At 34.8% G+C, this 19,606-nt stretch overlaps 1 protein-coding gene across 1 annotated transcript; it reads right to left on the bottom strand.

Moving 5' to 3' along the window:
- Positions 1–3,484: 3,484 nt before the first annotated feature.
- MS3_00007453 (uncharacterized protein) lies at positions 3,485–15,965 on the bottom strand. Its single transcript, XM_051215730.1, has 8 exons — positions 15,890–15,965; positions 13,507–14,022; positions 13,401–13,461; positions 13,210–13,350; positions 13,059–13,175; positions 10,219–10,327; positions 8,480–8,690; positions 3,485–4,434 (listed from the first exon to the last, which is right to left on the bottom strand). The coding sequence occupies exons 2-8, from the start codon at positions 13,569–13,571 to the stop codon at positions 3,984–3,986; spliced, it is 1,155 nt and encodes a 384-aa protein (XP_051066260.1). The 5' UTR covers positions 13,572–14,022; positions 15,890–15,965; the 3' UTR covers positions 3,485–3,983.
- Between the last annotated feature and the right edge of the window lie 3,641 nt (positions 15,966–19,606).

Below are 19,606 nucleotides of genomic sequence, written 5' to 3'. Positions count from 1 at the left end.
AATACATCATTTGCACATCTTTCACCAGTTGTCTCTTACAAACCTCATCATTCCTTTATTCCCGTTGTTGTTTTGATTTCTCTAAGTTTTTTCTCCTCTTCATTTCAATCCTCTCAGTCTTCTGCTCGCAGGTATTCCACTTTCGATTGGTGCTACATACTACTATATCTATCAACATAAGTAGCATACACTGCAGGATTGGTACTTAAAATAAAATTAAAAATCTTAATGATAGCGAAGAAAACTAACAGACGTTCGGGCGACTTTTCCTTTGTTTGCTAGGAAATCGTTCCCATCCTTTTTAATTAGATATGTGTCATACGCAAATAGGATTAATATCATGGTTCAAAGTGATTACATTTTAAACAACAGCATAACTATTCTATTCTGTTCAATAATTATGTGAATTCAGGTCATTAAAGCTATTTCACAGAATTTGGGATACATCATTTCCATCGTTAGAAACATTCCTAGATGTCGTCAGAAGTCAAGCTTGTCAACCATCTCATCAATTCAAACTTCTCAGCTCCATAAGTTTTGCCAAAATCAAATGAACAGACAATTTTCCTGAATCCAGTCCATCAAAAATCACTTAAACAGTGAATCGGCTTTCGGAAGAAACAGTAAATCGCACTTGTTCTATCTTTTCATCCGCTAAGAGGTTGACGGTGATCCTGGTGTTGATCATCTTTATAGTCTTCATAGACCTCACCGATACCTATGATTAATCTGAAAGAAGCCATTTTTTCCAATTTATTACCTTCATGAATAGCTCTTGACATTCTATAGATTTTCTGGTTTTCCGGAGTTTCACTAACAACTAGTAATTCAGTTTCCGTATTTATAAGACAGGCCACGCTCTCTATCAGTTAGAATTAATTTATACTTGACGTGGAAAGCAGTAAATCCCTTGTTAATTGGATTAATTTGCATCTTCATGTGTTCAAACAACACCAAAAGTTGTATCTTGTTTTGAAAGAGAAAATGTAACATTTATTCTATAATTTGGCGGATTAACAGATAATCCGTACTTCATGAACTACTACAAATTTACTTTGAAACATAAGGCAGTATGTCTTCTAACATCGATAATAATCAATTTACACATTGTATTTATCATTATGTCATCTTTCCTGAAACGTAATCCAACAATAAACATCCATACCGGTAAATATAATCAGTAAATTAAGATTAATTAAATAAGTATAAAGTATTATTTTTATATACCGAAAATATAAAGGGCTGTATAAATCAGGTGTATTGTTAGAAATACTTAGAGTTCGCTTATTATTATTATGCAAAATTTGCAAGGATGTTGCGAAATATATACTAACCAAACTGGACCAACCTGGCTTAAAAATGCTAAAGAGAAAAGATGTAATAGCTATGACATCATATTTAGGCTCAATCTTAGCTTCTTGCTAGCCAAAGTAGAAAACAGACTCTTCAAGGAAGTAATAGGAAATTTAGATTTATACTGCTTTTATATTGACGATGCATTCATCATCGATCACAATATCAATAAAGAGAACTCCAAAATCAGTGTACACTAGGCAATCACATTCACTTGTGTAATATTAAGTTGCATTTCCTCAACATGTCATTAAAAAGACGGCAAGTTAAGTCGATAAGTGTATGTAAAAAGTTTATTATCCCACTACACAAACCCCTTTAGTTTCATATCTGTTTACTACAAAAAAACCTGGTTAGACGTCTTACAAGCAAAGGAAAAAAAATCTGGTCATATAACGCCATAAGGCAGTTGGGGTTCGTCAGTAATATGCTGACTGAAATAGACAACTCAAGTTTTTTTGAAGAATGTGTACAAAGAAACAAAGCTCTTCCTAAAACTGCAAATGGACAGATATATCTACCAATGTCTAACATAATATACTAGTTAGGATGGTTAAACAGGTTTATGTATATCATTTTCAAGTCGACTAGTGATGTTTGCTCAGACAAATAATAAGTTACCTGCTTTTGGGATTTTGATGTATATTTACCAATTCGGCTAATCCTATAGAGAAAGCTATATCGGGCGTACTACTAGGCAGCCTGGCCAGCGAGTAAGTGAACGTCCCCCTACGTAGTTTGGATAGGGTCGAACAGTCAATAGGCAGCTTCTTTTATCACGCTTGCTTGACGGTTTTCATATTACAGATAAAACTAAACCATTCCGAGCTGTAGAGATTTAGGCTTACAACCTTGGTCACTGTGTCGCAAAAAATGTTTTAACACCCCTATCCCCTCCACCAGATAAGAATTAGTAGACGAGCCTACTAATTATTTACACTTCCTTTATGTTTATTTTTCACCATCACTTTCATACTTCTTTATTTAAACTGAACACTTACACACTTATTATGTAATTTTCAAAATGTTATTTCACCAGGTTTTATTTCCCAGTTTTATCCTATTTTCTATAGTGAAATACTTATTCAAACTTTTATTACTTTGGTCACTAAATACTAAGTGAATGATACGATACAATTGGCTGTTATTGTTGACTGAAAAAGTAACAGATCAGTAGAAATCACTTGAATCTTTCAAATTTAAGACTCATCGATAAATATAACGCAACCATTGTATTGGTAAATATTTATTTCTATTATGTTTCAATAAAAGTTACTGACCTAGATAGAGTGAATGCATATCGATCTTTTATTCATAGTAAATATGAAAGAGATCAGCATTATTGGTTTAAGTAAATGATGATGAACTCAATCTACAATAAGGTTAGCTGTTTAAACACCAGTGTCATCAATATTCACATATTTACTGAAACAACAATAGAGCCAGCAGTCAGTATCCAGGTTTATGTATTTACTATACATAACATAAATGTTTACAGTAGCGTATCCGTTCCACATTGTCAAGATAAATTATAAGTTAGCTCTGACATTTTTGATGTTGTAAAATCAATAGTAGGTATAAAAAATGAACCCTATCGGCAATAAATGATACACATTCTTCAAATAACTAGCACACCATATGCGACGAACTATTAATATATTTTTAGGATCATGCTATAAATGACAATCCTATTATAGTTTCTAATTATAATTATTATTGTGACGTTAAAAATAATTTGATAACACAGAGAGGCTATTAATGTGTAGTTTGTGAACCCTCATTATCAAATGACCTCAACTTATATGCAAATCTAAATGTGTGTAAACTGAATTGATAAAGTTGGAGAAGATTTTGTGGACAAAAAGATTCAGAGCTAACAGACATAAGACTTATAGAAATGAGGGACTAACAAGAACAGTAGCAACGGATCCATTGAAGTCATTTGTAAAGACTTAAAACTTTATCAAGAATTGCTTTCTGTTTTAAGTCTACATCTTATAAAATACAATGCATAATAAAAGCATTATCATTTCAATGACTGAAAATAATGAAAATGCCAGACCTGTAGTCCCCTGTTGTAATGGTTAACAGTCAGTGAGGTTACTTTAAACAGCTATGAATTCAGAGCATACTGAGTTTTTACAGTCTGAAGAAAAATATTTTCAATTGAACGACGATCATCGGAAGCCACTGAGCAGTATAAATTCCTTATGTCATTATTTGGGAACTGATGTCCATTACTGACACCAGATAATAGATGTGATCAATCACAAGACTAAGTTTGGAAAAGTGAAGTATATAAGCCCGATTAGCGATTAAATGATAGTGCGCTAGCCACATGACATACAGGTCTTAGGTTCTGTGTCATATTGGAATAGATAGTGTAGATTATATACAGTAGTAGCAACCAGTAGGTATTCTTTTTCCCAACAACTGATTATTTCATATGATTCCGAAAGTAAACCCATTATACGGAGAAAAAGTTAAGACAGAAAATCTTCAATTCTTCTACTGAATCTAAACATTTATTTCATATCACAGTGAAATCAAGTTATTAAGCAACCCATAGAGAGCAAAAAAATGTAATCCCTTTACAAAAAAAAGACAAAATACAAGAGAATACCAAGAAATTATGAAACTAATGAATCTTTAGATGAAGATAATACACGGTTCTTATCATATAAATCATCATCATTACGATTGTCATTATTCACAAAATTGAGAAGACCATGTTTGGCATCATCAACATCTTTATCATCACTACCAACAACAACCACACTAGTAAAATAATTATCATTTCGATTAAAATTCATTGATCCTTTAGATTTTTGTTCATGTTCTATATGTCGAACAGCTGCATAAACTGCTGATCCGCCTAAAACAACAATATTACTAAGCCACCATGAAATTGATTTGATTTCGTGATAAATTATCACAGCTAGTACTGTCTGTGCAGCTGCCTTAGCAGTACCAGAAACATTATGAGTTAATGGACTGGTCACTTGAATTTGTAGTGTACTGATGTAACCAATAGCAAATCCAAATATTCCACTAATTACCATAATAAACCAGAAATAAGCACTAGAAAAATATAGTAAATAGTTTGCGAAAAAAATCACTGATTAATATTGTTATGATATTTAAGAAAAAAATGAAAATGACAATGATAATTCCAAAGCAGGGTTAATAATTTAGACTAAATTAAGGTAAAATCATAGTGTATAATGAAATAGTGGCAAAGATTTGTAGCTCAGGTGGATGGTTTAGGTGGAGTATTGTTCTCTGAGCTGGATGATTTGGTTGTGAGGCTTTCACTGTTCTCCTGAACATCATCAGCACAAACTTCAGGTAGAAGTGAATTGTTCGGATTTCTCCACGTATAACTTCGCTTGTCTTGTCGATCTCGATTTTGAATAGTTATCGTTGACCTTTAACCTGTCATTGTCTACTTTATTCTGGTTGTATCAACCTTTGACTTGATTCTTGGTCCTGTATTTGTCCATGATTTTCCTGATTGGTTGATAGGTTGGATCGATTTCAATGTTTGTCGATTGCTAATCTCTTTGTTGATTTCCGAACTTGATTTCATTTCTTTTGACGAGTTGGGCTGATATTTTTCGATGAAGTTGCGTGTATAGCCATCTTTTTGGAGGAGGCGAAATCAAGTACAGAAACCAACAAATGGATCATCCTGTTATATATAAAAGACATATCAGAAACTACAACGAGATTGGTGAAGCCGTTTAAAATAAGTGCAGCACAAAAACTAGCAAAACCATATTAATCAATTCCACGCAAATCAAAGGACAAAATGACAAAAGAAGAAAAATCGAACATCATCTACAAAGTAAACTGCTCCAATTTTGAAAGACACTACATTGGACAAAGTGAGCACCCCCTTCATCTTCACCTGCACGAACATCAATTAGCGACCAAACGCCGTGACACAGCATATAGACAACTGAGAACACACGTCCATCTGGAAAAATCTTGAAATCTTCAAAGAGGGAATGCTAAGAACAGCTGGGAATTTTTAAAATCTTGGCACTCAGGTTAATCAGCAATCGACAAACATTGAAATCGATCCAACCTATCAACCAATCAGGAAAATCATGGACAAATACAGGACCAAGAATCAAGTCAAAGGTTGATACAACCAGAATAAAGTAGACAATGACAGGTTAAAGGTCAACGATAACTATTCAAAATCGAGATCGACAAGACAAGCGAAGTTATACGTGGAGAAATCCGAACAATTCACTTCTACCTGAAGTTTGTGCTGATGATGTTCAGGAGAACAGTGGAAGCCTCACAACCAAATCATCCAGCTCAGAGAACAATACTCCACCTAAAATAAGAATAAAACAAATAAAGTAAGCATTTAAATATAAGCGGATTGATTAGGTTCATTAGATACTGGCTGGGCAGTTCAAAAGTTTAGAGCTTCCAAAGAGACCAGCTGAAGGTCCTGACTTAAATACTCCTTGGGGTAGTGGATCCATACTGGAAAAGCGACGCATACAAGGACCAAGCAAATGTTCAGCTGCCTTTTTTTATTTTCAACGGTTATATAACTAAGGCTAGTTCGTGATGCTTATTATACAGTTAGATTCAGTCGATCAACCAAAAACAAAAAAGAATAGAACACGTTTACCATACGTTACTGATAATAGTTAGAGGTAAGGAAGCACGCTTGGTCAGTTAAATCTAAAATTTAATTAGCTAGTAAGCGACCCAAAAGAATTGTGCCTCTTGAAATCACGCAGGTTTGTAAACCATGTTTATTGTTGTATTAAATATTTCGAAATTAATTCTATCGCGTTTTGCTAAAGGAAAAATGGTAATAACAAAAACAATTTACTGACCAGTTGTTTTGTTCTTTTACTGTTTGTTTGTTTATTTACGGGGTTATGTTAACAATTTAGGATATCATGTGTAAGCTTCAATCAGTCACTTTACATTCATATATCCGTCTAAGCGATCGATCACGCGTTCATAAATAAATAAAGGATTTGTAATATTTATTCTCGGAAGAAGTGGCTTGCACTAAGTCACGAAACGTCAGAAAATCTAATTTTTCTGCTCATTGGGATATTACAAATATATTATTTATTTATAATAATCTATCCAATGCTCAATTTATTCGAAATTATCAAGTCAAACATTAGTAATGATGCCTATAAATAAAGGATTTTTCAGTTATAACACTTATTTGGAGTTGTATATCGATTTCACTCAAGACTTGTCAAGTGCTGAGTGAAACACCGATTACTGTTAGACCGAGCAAAATAGGTATAGCATTTATCTACCTAAACAAACCTGTTCATAATATGATGTAGGATGACGGATAAATATACCTTATTACTATCAATACCACATACTAGTTGTGCATAAAATGATTATAAAGCTCGGTAGAATGATGCTTAGTGTGCATCATTGCGAACATTTAATTATTCACAGTAAATTCGAGTTTGATTAGCAAAATCAACATCAATCAAGATCCAAAGTATATTTTAACTATTAGACATTATTATAATGTATTATAAGAAATGTTACTTGTCAGTTTGTAAAACAGATTATATCCATGCCTATTCACATGGTTATATTTTTCGGACTGATTTTATTCCTCTTCATAACTCTAATAAATCTATAGTAAAGTAGTGTTACTACTTTTTCATGATTTACAATATGGTGAAATTGTCATCAAATGATTAGATACTTGTTTACTTCCTCCCACTTTGCTCCACTTCAACTCCTCTCCTCACATTAACAATTATTATCAAAATTTATGCAAATTTAATAGCTATCTACGCTTTTTAGGAATCCATACATATGTAATAAGCAAATTTTTATGCATTAGGCTTACAAAGGAAAATAAAATGAGTGGATTTGTGATGAGTTGCAACCTGCTGCCTACAGACAGAATTTGGTCGTTACTAAATGACTAGGCAAACATGACAATGATAACTATTCAGTAATCGACTGACTGTAAATATCTCAGTCCTATAAATTAGCCACTGTCCGAATAAATCAGTGATAACATCTCAGACTAAGAAACTAAGTAATGCATGTTCTAACCCCACAGGAAGCATTAGTTCCCTTAAAATTCCAGGTACATTGTTCTGATGTGTATCAACTAGCACGAAACTTAGGTCAAGCAGGGCTTTCTGGTGACTAGTCCCAACCACTTGAGTTATCCAGAACTTATTGGTTTTTAATAGTTCTTCGAATGATAACAGTATGTCGCAAGAACCACTACTGTAACCCTACTTTAGGTTTCCTACTAAATTGTGATTTCAAGCGCTAATAAGTTATCTCTGAACTGTATGTCGGAAATACATTAATAAATGATCGAATTCCATTAGAAAATAAACAAGCTCACAGAGTGTAGTGAAATGTGATTGTCGTAAGTTAGTCTAAGAGAACTAACAGGTTACTAATGAATTTTTAGGCAATAGCTGTTTACTTTCTACTTTTAACAAAAACAAAATGGCTCAGTGGTCTAAAGGTTAGGCGTTCGTGCGCGAGACCAATATGTCCTGGGTTCGAATCTCGCGAGGTGGGATCGTAAATGCGCATGGTGATCTAGCTTCAATCAACTCATGCTCTCAACTATTGAGATTACAAAACATTAGTTTATTAATTTTTCATTTTTTTTAATAAAGGTTGTTCTAAATTGACGTGATTCTTTTTTTAGATGGATGAATGTACAATATAACATCCCGACGAAAAGATGAAAGTAAGTCTTTCGTGAATTAACTGGAGAATTATTTGGCATTGAACGTAAATTGTAATATAAAACCTATAAAAGAGGGGGGCATTTCTAGATTAAGCAACAGTTTCTTTGGTTAATGTTACGACAAAACAAATACAATATTTATTGAATGGTCGTTAAGATTTAACAATAGAAAGTAGTAGTAGTATTGACTTCGAAAATTATAAAACGTTAGTCTGTGTCGTGTAAGATGGCTGAGATTTTCAAGTTATCAGAATTTTATGACTGAAATACACTAGTGAAATCACTTAAAACTGTATCATTTAAAGCAACTTTTCATTCAGAAACGAAATCCGAACAGTTTTATGAGTGATTTGAACATCGGTATTAAAAATAATAACATTTACATACCTAGTATGAAAAAAATGTTCCTTAATTGGTTGATATTCCAATAAGCCAATAATAGGGATTGATAAAAAAAGTGAATTAAGATTATTGTAAAATGTAAGTCTCCATACACTGCCTTCCACTTTTGGTAAACACTTTGCTGTGTAGATAGAATTTAATGCACAAGTAATGCTAGATGCAATACCAAACACTAATCCAATCCAACTTAAAGAACCTGAAAATGATTCGAAAAAAGAAAAGAGAACGTTTATCCAGGCTAGGAGCTTTCGTAAATAAAATATACAATAAAAGGCTTTTATAATTTCTAAGCTATTTTATGTATATTCTATTATTTAGTACCGATATCAAGAGAAAATTTCATTTAATCACTTATTCAATATATTAAAGAATGTAGGATATGATACACATGTGAATCAATTCAAGTTGACAGACATCACGTTAGTTGAATAATTATAGTAGTCCACTAAGCATCTATTTCATATTTATGCTAAAAACGTTAATCAATAATGTTCAGATTACCACATCTGCTCACTGAATTTAACAGTTTCATTACTTAGTTGATAGTTGACACAGAAACTTACTGAAGCTCTAGTTAGTTAACAAATAATCTCAGCAATAAAGAAATGACTGTTTGTTTCAGTTCATCTGTATTTTTGCAGAATCATCCAATAAAACGATATTGAAGGTACTGCCAATTAGGATCCAGGAAAGAGTGGTTTAATGGAGAGATCTCTTTCCAGAAAATTCATTCTCAAAGCAGTGTAATCGCAAATACATATTAATTTATCATAATTGTAACTTACATGTATGTTAATAACAACTTAAACCTCTTAATAAGAATGGAATTATTGTGCTTAGTTTATCTTATCCCTTTGCTAATATTTTCAATAAATAACAGTTATTGTCAAAAACCAAATCGTCAATAATCCTTATGAAAAAAAGTATATATTTGCAACTGTACAGCTCTGAGAATGAATTTTTCGGCAGGGATTTCTTCACAGAACAACATTTTCCTCTCGTACGTCTCAATATGTTTCCCGGTTGCTTTATTACAATTTAAATGACGGTTATTTTTTCGGAATATTAAAGTTTTATTTATAATCCCGGAACCGATAAACCACTTGTAGTAAATTGAATAACCATAACTCGAAAGGCCAATTACTAATATTGATCAAGAAAATTAACTGCTTAATTTAGAGAAAGAAAATCTGGGGAACTTGAGATGTTGGACTCAAGTAACGTATGGTAAATAAAAAAGGGATTAGAGAAGTTCCAAAAAGGAAAACGAGAAAATTAAAGGTGAGCAAAAATAAGAGGAAAGGCACTACATATCTCTGTATCGTCTGAGTTTTGTTAGCTACTAGCATTTTACATCTATTCATAATGAATGAGTAGATGTTTTGCTAATCCATTTGGAGTTTCCGATCTTACTGGATTTAAAACAGTCTTATTTATGCTTACCAACAAATTGAACTTTCAGTTATTTGTGATATGGACTCCCCTACCCATTAAGTGTTTTTAAACCCAAGTTAATTAGTGATGTTAGGTAATTATGAAGTTAGTTCATTTATAGCTTGAAACATACTGGATAACTCCATACAGGACTGGTTAAAGCTTGAATCTACATAAACTTTGTACTATTTCAGTGAAGTTTGATACAAGGCCAAGACATAAATTCAAATAAAATACCACACCTAGAGAATAACAAATCTACCGACCGAAAAAAACGCACTAAAACTTACCTAAATTACCCTCAACAATTACTCCAGCACAATATCCAACAATTATGGCAGCACAACAAATCAATGCCTTTGTTGAAGTTTTCGTATTTAGCAGTAAATAAGTAAATATCTATTAGACGGAGAGAAGAAACAGGAAACTACCATTAACTGAAAAGAAAAGGTTCCAAGAAAATATTAACTGAAGTATTAGGACGTCTTGACTGAAGGATTTGTATTACATCGTCTATTAAAAACTATGTCATATCCCATAACTAAAGACCTATTTAATTAGTATCCACAACGAAAAAATGGATAACGGAAAAATGTAATTTATAACGTAACGATATCTGCAAAACACATTTAAAGATGTATTTCTGTTTAGTAAGCTTTCTATCATAGCTTAACAATGATAATATAGATTTTTAAATGAATCATACAATTTAGAACTTGTATTCGTGAATTCAATAACAAGCACATTCATTTTAAGATGTTCGGTAGAAGTAATAACTGATCACGGAAATTAAGATAGTAGAGAGTGAATAAAGTTTTCATTAATGTACAGTCACGATGAAATGTTAGTTCAAATACAATAATTCCTTGTTCATTTTCTCAAGTTTGTGAAAATTTGTAGGTAATTTTTAGATAAGGATAGTGATTATTACTGTGGAAATTCTTGGAAAATAATTAAAAACCCTGCAAAGAAACAGGAGGTACGTAAGTAAAATATGCAACGACTTGAAAAGTTAGTCTATAAAAAACGGATCCATTCGGATTCAGGCTATGTAGAGGGAAATAATTTGTCCTAACTACGAGATAATTCAGCTTACATGATAATATGTGATTCAGGACTCCAATTTCAAGTTATAGACTCCTTAGCTTCTAATCAACTTATCTACTGTAGATACAGACTACTTGTTTGGGGTCAGCGTGACTAACGTAACCAATGGTTGGAGAATGAGTGACATGGCTCAGAATCGATCACAATGGCGTAGGTGTATACACTCTCTGTCTTCCCTTAAACTGTGAGACTAAAATTGCTTCATATCTTTCTTTCTACCAACTAATTCTTTCTTCCTGCACTGTCCTCATACACAATCCTTCTTTTATATATTACTACCATTGAAGTAACTACTTCTATGAATTCGGTGTTTATCTTGTTGTGCTAATGAGGTGTGGCAACTTGGACCGATGCAAATATGTGCCTGGTCCTACGTTGTAGCTGACTGACCAACTAACCACTCTCATATGTTTTAGTCTCATCATCTCGAAACATTTACATATCTGAGTTAGACTCAGTATAAACATAATCAAAACAGAAAATATAGAGTTATTCAGCATGGATACAGATGAGACATTTCGTATACAACATGGTTATAAACAGCAATGTATAATAGCTCACGACTTTATAATAACAATAAATGAAAAACTTTATTGATATGCATACCTCAAAGCAGTAGGATGTTTTCAACGAATCGTCTCTCGTGGTACGACTATTTAAAGTAGGTGTGATTGGCATACACCCACCACTAAGGCGATTTCTATTATTTGTAAGTCGATTACTTTATTCAAACATTATCTAAACTAATGATAAGCAGAAACGTGGTCATGGACCCACAGATGGGATGAACAGTTATCTATATTAGCCCGTTAAATTGACAATCGAGAGAGACTACGTAAATGTTTATTTTTTTCCTGTTCGGCTTCGCTACATTGAGGCTGTTATTATTAATGGTAACATTTCCATGTTAAGCTACTTAAATAGTGCTTCCACTGCTTTATAAAAACCTATCCTGTGCATAATGAAAGCCATGATCATTAGTACTTATTATGGAGGAATACTTTAGACAAAGCCTGAATAAGTGTTATTTAGAACTCCCCAAGGATTAGACGAAAGTGCTTAAAACTACCAAAGATAAGAAACATGAACTGTAGTATGCTTTTGTAGTTTGAAGAAATAGATCAACAACAAAGAAAAATGTCACAAACCTTACTTATTTAAACATATCCTATGGAACCCAAGAGACTGTGTGTCGCTATTATTTACACGACACAAATCATTATTGTAACATTTGTCGGTTTATCACAATCATTTACTATTTACATTTTCTTACAAAACGGTTACTCTTATTGATTATTAGAATTTCAGCACATTGGAAACCAATTGACAGACACATTCCTTAGTAACATGGAAAGAATTAGTAATGACTTCGGAAACTTTCGAACAGTTTGTGTAATGCTGCTATTTAGCACCAATACTGGAGTGATAATTAATTACTTAAGAAATCATCATATTCCAAGAATTTGTAGATCCCGAAAACTCTAATGCTAAAACGGAAACTAGGAACGTAACATATGATACAATTTAGTAAAAAGCTGAGTGCTAGAGAACAATCTTGACAAAAAGTAACTGGAAAACTTAAGTTTAAAAAACACTGAATACTACACCATCATGTTCCTAAATGTGTTAACCACGTTTCAAAGCTCTCACAACAGTTTATTAGAATGGACGAGGATTATTTGATCACAATAATATTTGGAGAAAGAAACAGAATTTTCGAACTTAGATTATCATAAGAGTATACAAATACTACAACAGTTCAGTAAGTAGACTCGGTTGATTAAACCTCGATCAGAAGCATTTTAATGACGTAATGAACACATTTCTGAATTAATTGCCGCTTACATTTAGCGCTATGAAACTACTCAATTTCCAAGTTTGATAAAGACAAATATTTGCCTTCATAGTTGACAAGTAGCTGTACTGTGACTTAAACACAGAACTGAATAAACAACAAAGATGAAATTAAACTGTCAATGAAAAAAGGTGTCAATCATTTGTTAGTGATACACAAATAACTTACAACGTTGAAGATTGTAGTTAGTGATCGTGCTAAAAAATAAAACGAAACACTCAAGTACTTCAGGCATAGGTTGTTAAAGCAGACCATTGAAACAAATATTATAGACAGTGGCAAGATCTGAAAAATAATTTATTAGTAACGTGTCGCCTACTTCAATAGACGTTTTAAAAGAAAAGTTCAACTGTGGAAACTTCACATGACTAGGTAACAGCATAGCTAGATACGATGTTAAATAACATAGAAATGCTGTAACTGCACATTGAAACCAAGTTATAAATATCGGTGCATTTAGCTGATTAAGTAATTTTTGTTTATTATTAACCAGTGATGTTGAGTACTTACCGATACAGACTTATCACTCAATAACCATTTGTTTATAAATACCAAGGAAATGGAAATAAACCTTAAAAGTATTTATTTTAATTATCATAATGGAAACACAACCTACCAATATGCAGAAACAACACAAATTATTTTTTTAATCATCCTTCTTTCCCTCTTTGGTAAGTACATAGATTCAACGTATCTAATGATGCTTTATTTACTAACTTTGTATCATTCACCTTTAAACACTAATAAGAGAACTAAAATAAAAATCACTATATGAAAAATAAAAATTAACAGGACAGCAGAACAGAAGGGGAGTAAATGAGTTAAAAGTTTTATATTAAAAAAATCAATTTGTTAGCAAACGACTATCACATTCAATTTTTATTATGTGCTGTCCAGGGATAACAACAGTGGTTAAATCTCTTAGCGAATTGTCGGATGCTGAATCAGGTGCCGGATACTCTGTACACGAACCCATTACAATATTTCCAACATTATCTGTGCACCAAAAGCTTCCAATATATCTTCGACCATCTGATACGTGGACAGTAAGTTCTTGATCGAACAAACACTTCAAGAAGTCTTTAGCTTCATCTTTGGTTTTGAATGAAGGCCCACTGAGAGTCATAAGAAGCTAAGTTAAAGAAAAAATTAACCAATTATAGGAGGGCTGATTAAAGTTCTAAAATTGTGACGTCTGAAAAATAAAGCATTCTCAACAACAAATTAACGATGATATAATCTCAATCAACAAAAAGTCTTGAAAAATTGTTCATTGACCCTGATTGTAAGAACGAGGAAATAACAGGATGATAACGAAAGCTGAAGTATTGTTATTAACTGCAGTGGGAAACTAACGAGTATAATCCAAATTCATTACTTAGACACACAAATACTAGCACAAGGAGACATAAAATATATATGTTCAACACAAAGAATTCGGCTAGTGTGAACGCCCGAACCGAAGCAGGAATGAATGGAATGTCGCTGCCAAGGAAACAACTGGATCACAACAAAAGTTGAAGTATTGTTATTAACTGCAGCGGAAGACTAACGAGTGCACTTGAAAGGAAACAAATAAAACAGAGGAATAGAAGCGTGGACTAATAGTTCCCGTCGAAACTTAAGGAGAGATAACGAAAACAGTTTATGAGAGCCCATTTATAGAAAATTAAAGTAAAAACGAGAATGAGTAGTCAAGGACGTAACTCTAGTAACGGAAAATGTATTGGAGAATAGGCGAGAATCTGATTTATGGACGACCTTTGAACGAATCTCAAGTGACCTTGGGAAATATTAGACAATCAGCAAACAGTCAGTATACAGTAAAAATATGTTATACAAAACCAAGGAAATAAAGTGGATACACTTCTTATACGTGGTTCAAAAACTTGTCAAGGTAAGAATGAGGTTCAGAGGTTCTAAAATCGTAATGCATTCAGTAGAGGAAATCATCCATACGGCTACATAATAGTCGGCCTCTGGAGTCATGATAAAGTGTCAAATACTCTTTCAGTCCCGACCACATAGCTTCAATATTGTTTATGTGCACTCTGGTTGTTGAGTGCACAAAATGCTACTTGTGGACAACAAAACGATGCACATGACCAAGCCTATGTAGGAACCTGTACGCTCTCCAAACATCCATATATATTGTAGTACCTGGCTGCTGTCAGTGTTACTGGTGCTTTTATTATCCAGTTCGTAATAATTGTCGTAATTTGCCTTAGTTAGGAATTATATATAGGGTTTTCATCACGAACTGACACCAGCTATATTGCCAGAAATTTATTTAGCCAAATAGATGAATGGCTTTCACGTTAAAATCCGAGATCTATTATCTTATACCTGATTGATTCGTCCACAAATTATAGTCTTGCCGTTTTATTTGTTATAGCCACTCGAATATCACGTTTTGTACAAAATTCCCTGTGAACCAATCGTACGTTAGCATTAAGCACTGAATTTGGTGCCGTAGCCCTGAAATCTCTAAAACGCTTCTGATTGGCTTGTCCATATATTAGTCTCGCCGACGAAGTTCACCATATCATACGGTTTATTTTTCCGTTATCACTTATTTAGTTCGCTTGTTTGGACACCAAACTTGTAGCCACTGTAAAAACCACGAAAACAACTATAAACGTTTGAAGACTTCCATACATAAAATGTAGTCTGTATGCAAAATGATTCGGTATTATCGAGATCGCGGGAAACAAAACTACTCACTATTTATTGACTTTTAGAAAATATTCTGAGTTTGGCTCATAATCTGAAGAGCCACAACTCCAAGTTATTTATATACAATGCTTTTGATTGCGTCTTACAACAAAGGCGATAGGTTTACTACCTGTTGGGTTCCCCTGATTTCATATATTTTCACTGAAAACTGAACATATAGGCTATTTTTACGATTATAATCGATACTATGTACAACCAAGATGATTCGAAATGCACAGCATGCCTAATTCGCAATAAACACTGTATAAACGTGATGGACTCACGACTCTATAATCGAGTACGCGGAAAGGCCTTGAGAAGATAAAGATCCCTCAATAGTAGCGCGCTATACAAAAATTCCTCATTTTGTGACAAGAAACGCCAATAAAATATAAAATATTTTCAAGTAAACGTCAGTGATATGGATTTGACTTTTTAGAATATTTAGACATACGTTTTAAATAAAAGGATTTTTCGACCTCGTTTTACATCCTGACTCAAGTGTTACTCACTTTTAAAAAAGCTATATCGAGAAGTGATCAATCTAAGCCGGTTAGCGGTCGTAGGAGGTGGGAAGCATGGTGTACCCGCTAGTGATCTGGTGCGAATGTGGGGCCGAGCACCTCCAGATAAGTGAGTCCACTAAAACTGATGCGGTTAGCATCAAATGTTGATGATTTACAGAGCTATTGATTTGGGGGTTTATTTACCGCTATACTGGCACAGTCATCATTGTGATAGAACATTTTGTCAATTTTTAGGTCGAGATTGAGAATAAACGAGACAAATGTGATATCTAAACCGCCTAATATGAGGTAGACTACATTTTTTTCTTCTGCTCGGTTTGCAAGCAGCGGTAACGTTGATGCTTTTAGCCACTTTGACAGCACAACTTTACACCTGATCTTAAACAATTTTACTCGATCCTATCTACAGTGTGAAAAAATTATTTCCCTCCTCACCCCAGAAGAATAAGTTGGAACGTATCCAACGACGAGGCATAAGTCAACTCTGGGACTCAAATTCAGACCCTATGAGGAGCATCTTAAATCACTGGACCTCTATCCATCACAATATAGTCACCTTAAACGTGACTCTCTAATGACTTACAGCAACTCAAACGCTTCCAGACATCCTCTTAAACACCTACTTAATTTCAGTCACAACACTAACCTTAGAGGTAACACTGAAGATGACACAGGTATTCAGTGTTTGACAACGCTTCTACCAGTAACACCTAATATTATCCGTAACCACCCAGAGAAATCAAAAGACAGAGTCGAGGAGATCGGAAGAGTGTATTTGGCGATAACCAAAATATCGGAATTCTCTGATCTAATCTGGCTAGCGATTGCGGTTGATGTTGAGCACGGCGTTACCACACGTGATCTGGTACGGATGCCTGACCGAGCGCCTTCAGCTAGATGAGTTCACTAAAACATGTGGTCAGCATCCAATGTCGAAAACTTGCAGAGCTATTTATTTTAGGGATTTATTTACCGCTACAGATCACTCCCACCCCTAGTGGGTTAGTGATGACCCTAAGATGTGGCCAGCCAGAATTTTAAACCCAGCGAGTTTTGTCGCTGGTAAACACTCTTCTGATAGCTTGCTAGGATTAGCAGCGTCTGCTCGTCTTTCCTTACTATATGGGACCGAGGTACAACATAGTAAAAAAGAAAATGTACAATGAAAATTTCAGCTCCTCATAAACGTCATCGTTCTTTTCCAGCCGTCCTGGAAAAGAAAAAAAGAAAATGTATGTGCATGTCGACAGACACTCGTATGTGCGTAAAAACACAATGTCGGCGAAAAAAATTGAAATATAAACTAGTTTACGCGTAATATCGTTATAAAAAATTTATAATGTTTTTTTGTTTTTTTTGAAATAAAAATATATAAGCATATTAAAATTGTTTTTTTTAAATATATTATATATCGTAAAAAGAAAGATCGAGATAATGTTAAATGTCGAGTAGTGCCTTACGTGCAGTAGTCGTTTAAATGTTCTGGAAATCTTATTCTTCTTTCAGAACGCATCGTCTTAAGTTTATCTTCAGATACATTCGGAGTATCACCGCGTGTGTTAGTTGTCGGTTGAGGAATTATGAGTGTACGAGTCGTGTTGTGCGATTGTACCGAAGGAAAATCGACGTAGATAGGATTTCCTTCTAAATACGCTGCTTTTAAGCGATAGATACTGATGCTATCGTTGGTTCCGTTCTTATCGATTATATAGTACTTCGGTTCGCGTTGAAGAACTTTGAAAGGTCCTTCGTGTGCTGATTCGAATGGTCGTCGATGCGAGTCTCGACGAATGAAAACGTGTGTACTATATCGTAAGTCAGGTTGAACGAAAACATTAGTTGATTGAGGTCGAGTGGAAGCAGGTTTAACTGAACGCATTGCGTTTGTAAGCCTGTTCGTGTAGGAGGTTAGATCCATGTTCATTGAAGAGGACGAAGGATCCACGAATTCTCCTGGAAGTCGAAGTGTCGTTCCATAAACCAGTTGAGCCGCAGTGTATCCAATGTCAGCTTTCACTGCATTGTTCATACCTAGTAAGACGAGTGGAAGAGCGTCGGTCCACTGTGAAACGTTTGCAGCTTATAGTGAAGCTTTTAGTTGTCGGTGAAAACGTTCTACCGACCCGTTTGCTTGTGGGTGGTAGGCAGTCGTTCGGAAGCGAGTACTTCCTAATAGTGTGGTCAGACGACGGAAAAGTTCAGATTCAAACTGACGTCCGCGGTCTGTGGTGATGGTTGAAGGGCAACCGAAGTTTGCTACCCATCGTTCGACGAAGGCGCGGGCCACCGTCTCAGCAGTAATGTCTTTGATAAGTACTGCTTCTGGCCATCGAGTGAAATGATCTACGCAAGTTAAAAGATAAACGTATCCATTGGAATCTGGTAGCCGTCCTACCAAATCCAGGTGAACATGGTCAAAACGAGCATCGGGAGTTTTAAACGAGCCTAAGGGACATTTATTGTGTCTGATAACCTTAGATTTTTGGCATCTTACACGGGAGCGTGCCCATTCCCTCACATCTTTATTTATGCCAGGCCGGCAAAACCGTTCTGCTATAAGTTTGATGGCTGCACGAACACCTGGATGAGAAAGCTTGTGCAATGTGTTGAAGACACTGCGTCGATAATGTTTCGGCACGATTGGGCCATCCCTACCTGTAGATGTGTCACAAAGTAAGGTTTCCTTACCTGTTCCCATCTGTTTGATGCGTAGTTTAAGTGTTGTGGACGATAACTCGTGCTGAAGATCAGTGTCTTTTTTTTAAGCTCGACGAGTTTAAGAAGGTCGATTCCTTGGAAACTATTCAAGGAAGTTATGCGAGATAAGGCGTCTGCAACTACATTGTTTACCCCAGAAATGTGTTGAATGTCTGAAGTAAACTGCGAAATGTAGTCCAGTTGTCGAGACTCACGGGGAGAGTACTTGTCTGAAGGAGAGCTTAGAGAGAAGGTGAGCAGTTTATGGTCCGTGAAAAGAGTGAATTCACGACCTTCGATGTAGTGTTGAAAATGTCGTACAGCACAATACATAGCTAGGAGTTCTCTACCGAATGTGCTGTACCTCGATTCGGTGTCTAGCAACCGTTTAGAGAAAAATGCCAAAGGTTGCTAGGAGTTTTTAACCCATTGTTGTAGGACTCCTCCGATTGCTGAGTTGGATGCGTCTACTGCAATACTAATGGGTGCTTCGGTGTCCTGATGTGCGAGCATTGTTGCTTTAGCGATAAGTTCCTTAACTATGAAGAATGCTTTTCGCGCGGTGCCGTCCAAATTGATGGATTTCGCATTTCCACGAAGTTGGTCGGTAAGAGGTTTCATAAGTAACGCGCATTTAGGTATGAATCGTCTATAGAAACTTACAAGGCGGTTAAACGTTCGTAGTTGCTTGACGGTAGTCGGTTCTGTGTTATCCAGAATCGCCAACACTTTGGTCCTAAGGGGTCGAATGCCTTGAGCATCGATAGTGTGTCCTAG

Source organism: Schistosoma haematobium, chromosome 4 (assembly GCF_000699445.3).
Source record: "Schistosoma haematobium chromosome 4, whole genome shotgun sequence".
In the NCBI taxonomy this organism is placed as follows: domain Eukaryota; kingdom Metazoa; phylum Platyhelminthes; class Trematoda; order Strigeidida; family Schistosomatidae; genus Schistosoma; species Schistosoma haematobium.
The sequence above is the reverse complement of the archived record's forward strand: the minus strand, read 5'-3'. Positions and strand labels throughout refer to the sequence as shown.

What these genes read in the sequence shown, in the direction of transcription:
- MS3_00007453 (XM_051215730.1), bottom strand. Translation starts at nt 13,571, where the DNA reads ATGTACTTACCAAAGAGGGAAAGAAGGATGATTAAAAAAATAATTTGT. An exon ending in TGAGTGATAAGTCTGTATCG is followed by an intron (nt 13,351 to 13,400) that starts GTAAGTACTCAA and finishes TTACTTAATCAG; the next exon opens with CTAAATGCACCGATATTTAT. An exon ending in GAACATTTTTTTCATACTAG is followed by an intron (nt 4,435 to 8,479) that starts GTATGTAAATGT and finishes ATATTTTTCTAG; the next exon opens with TGCTTATTTCTGGTTTATTA.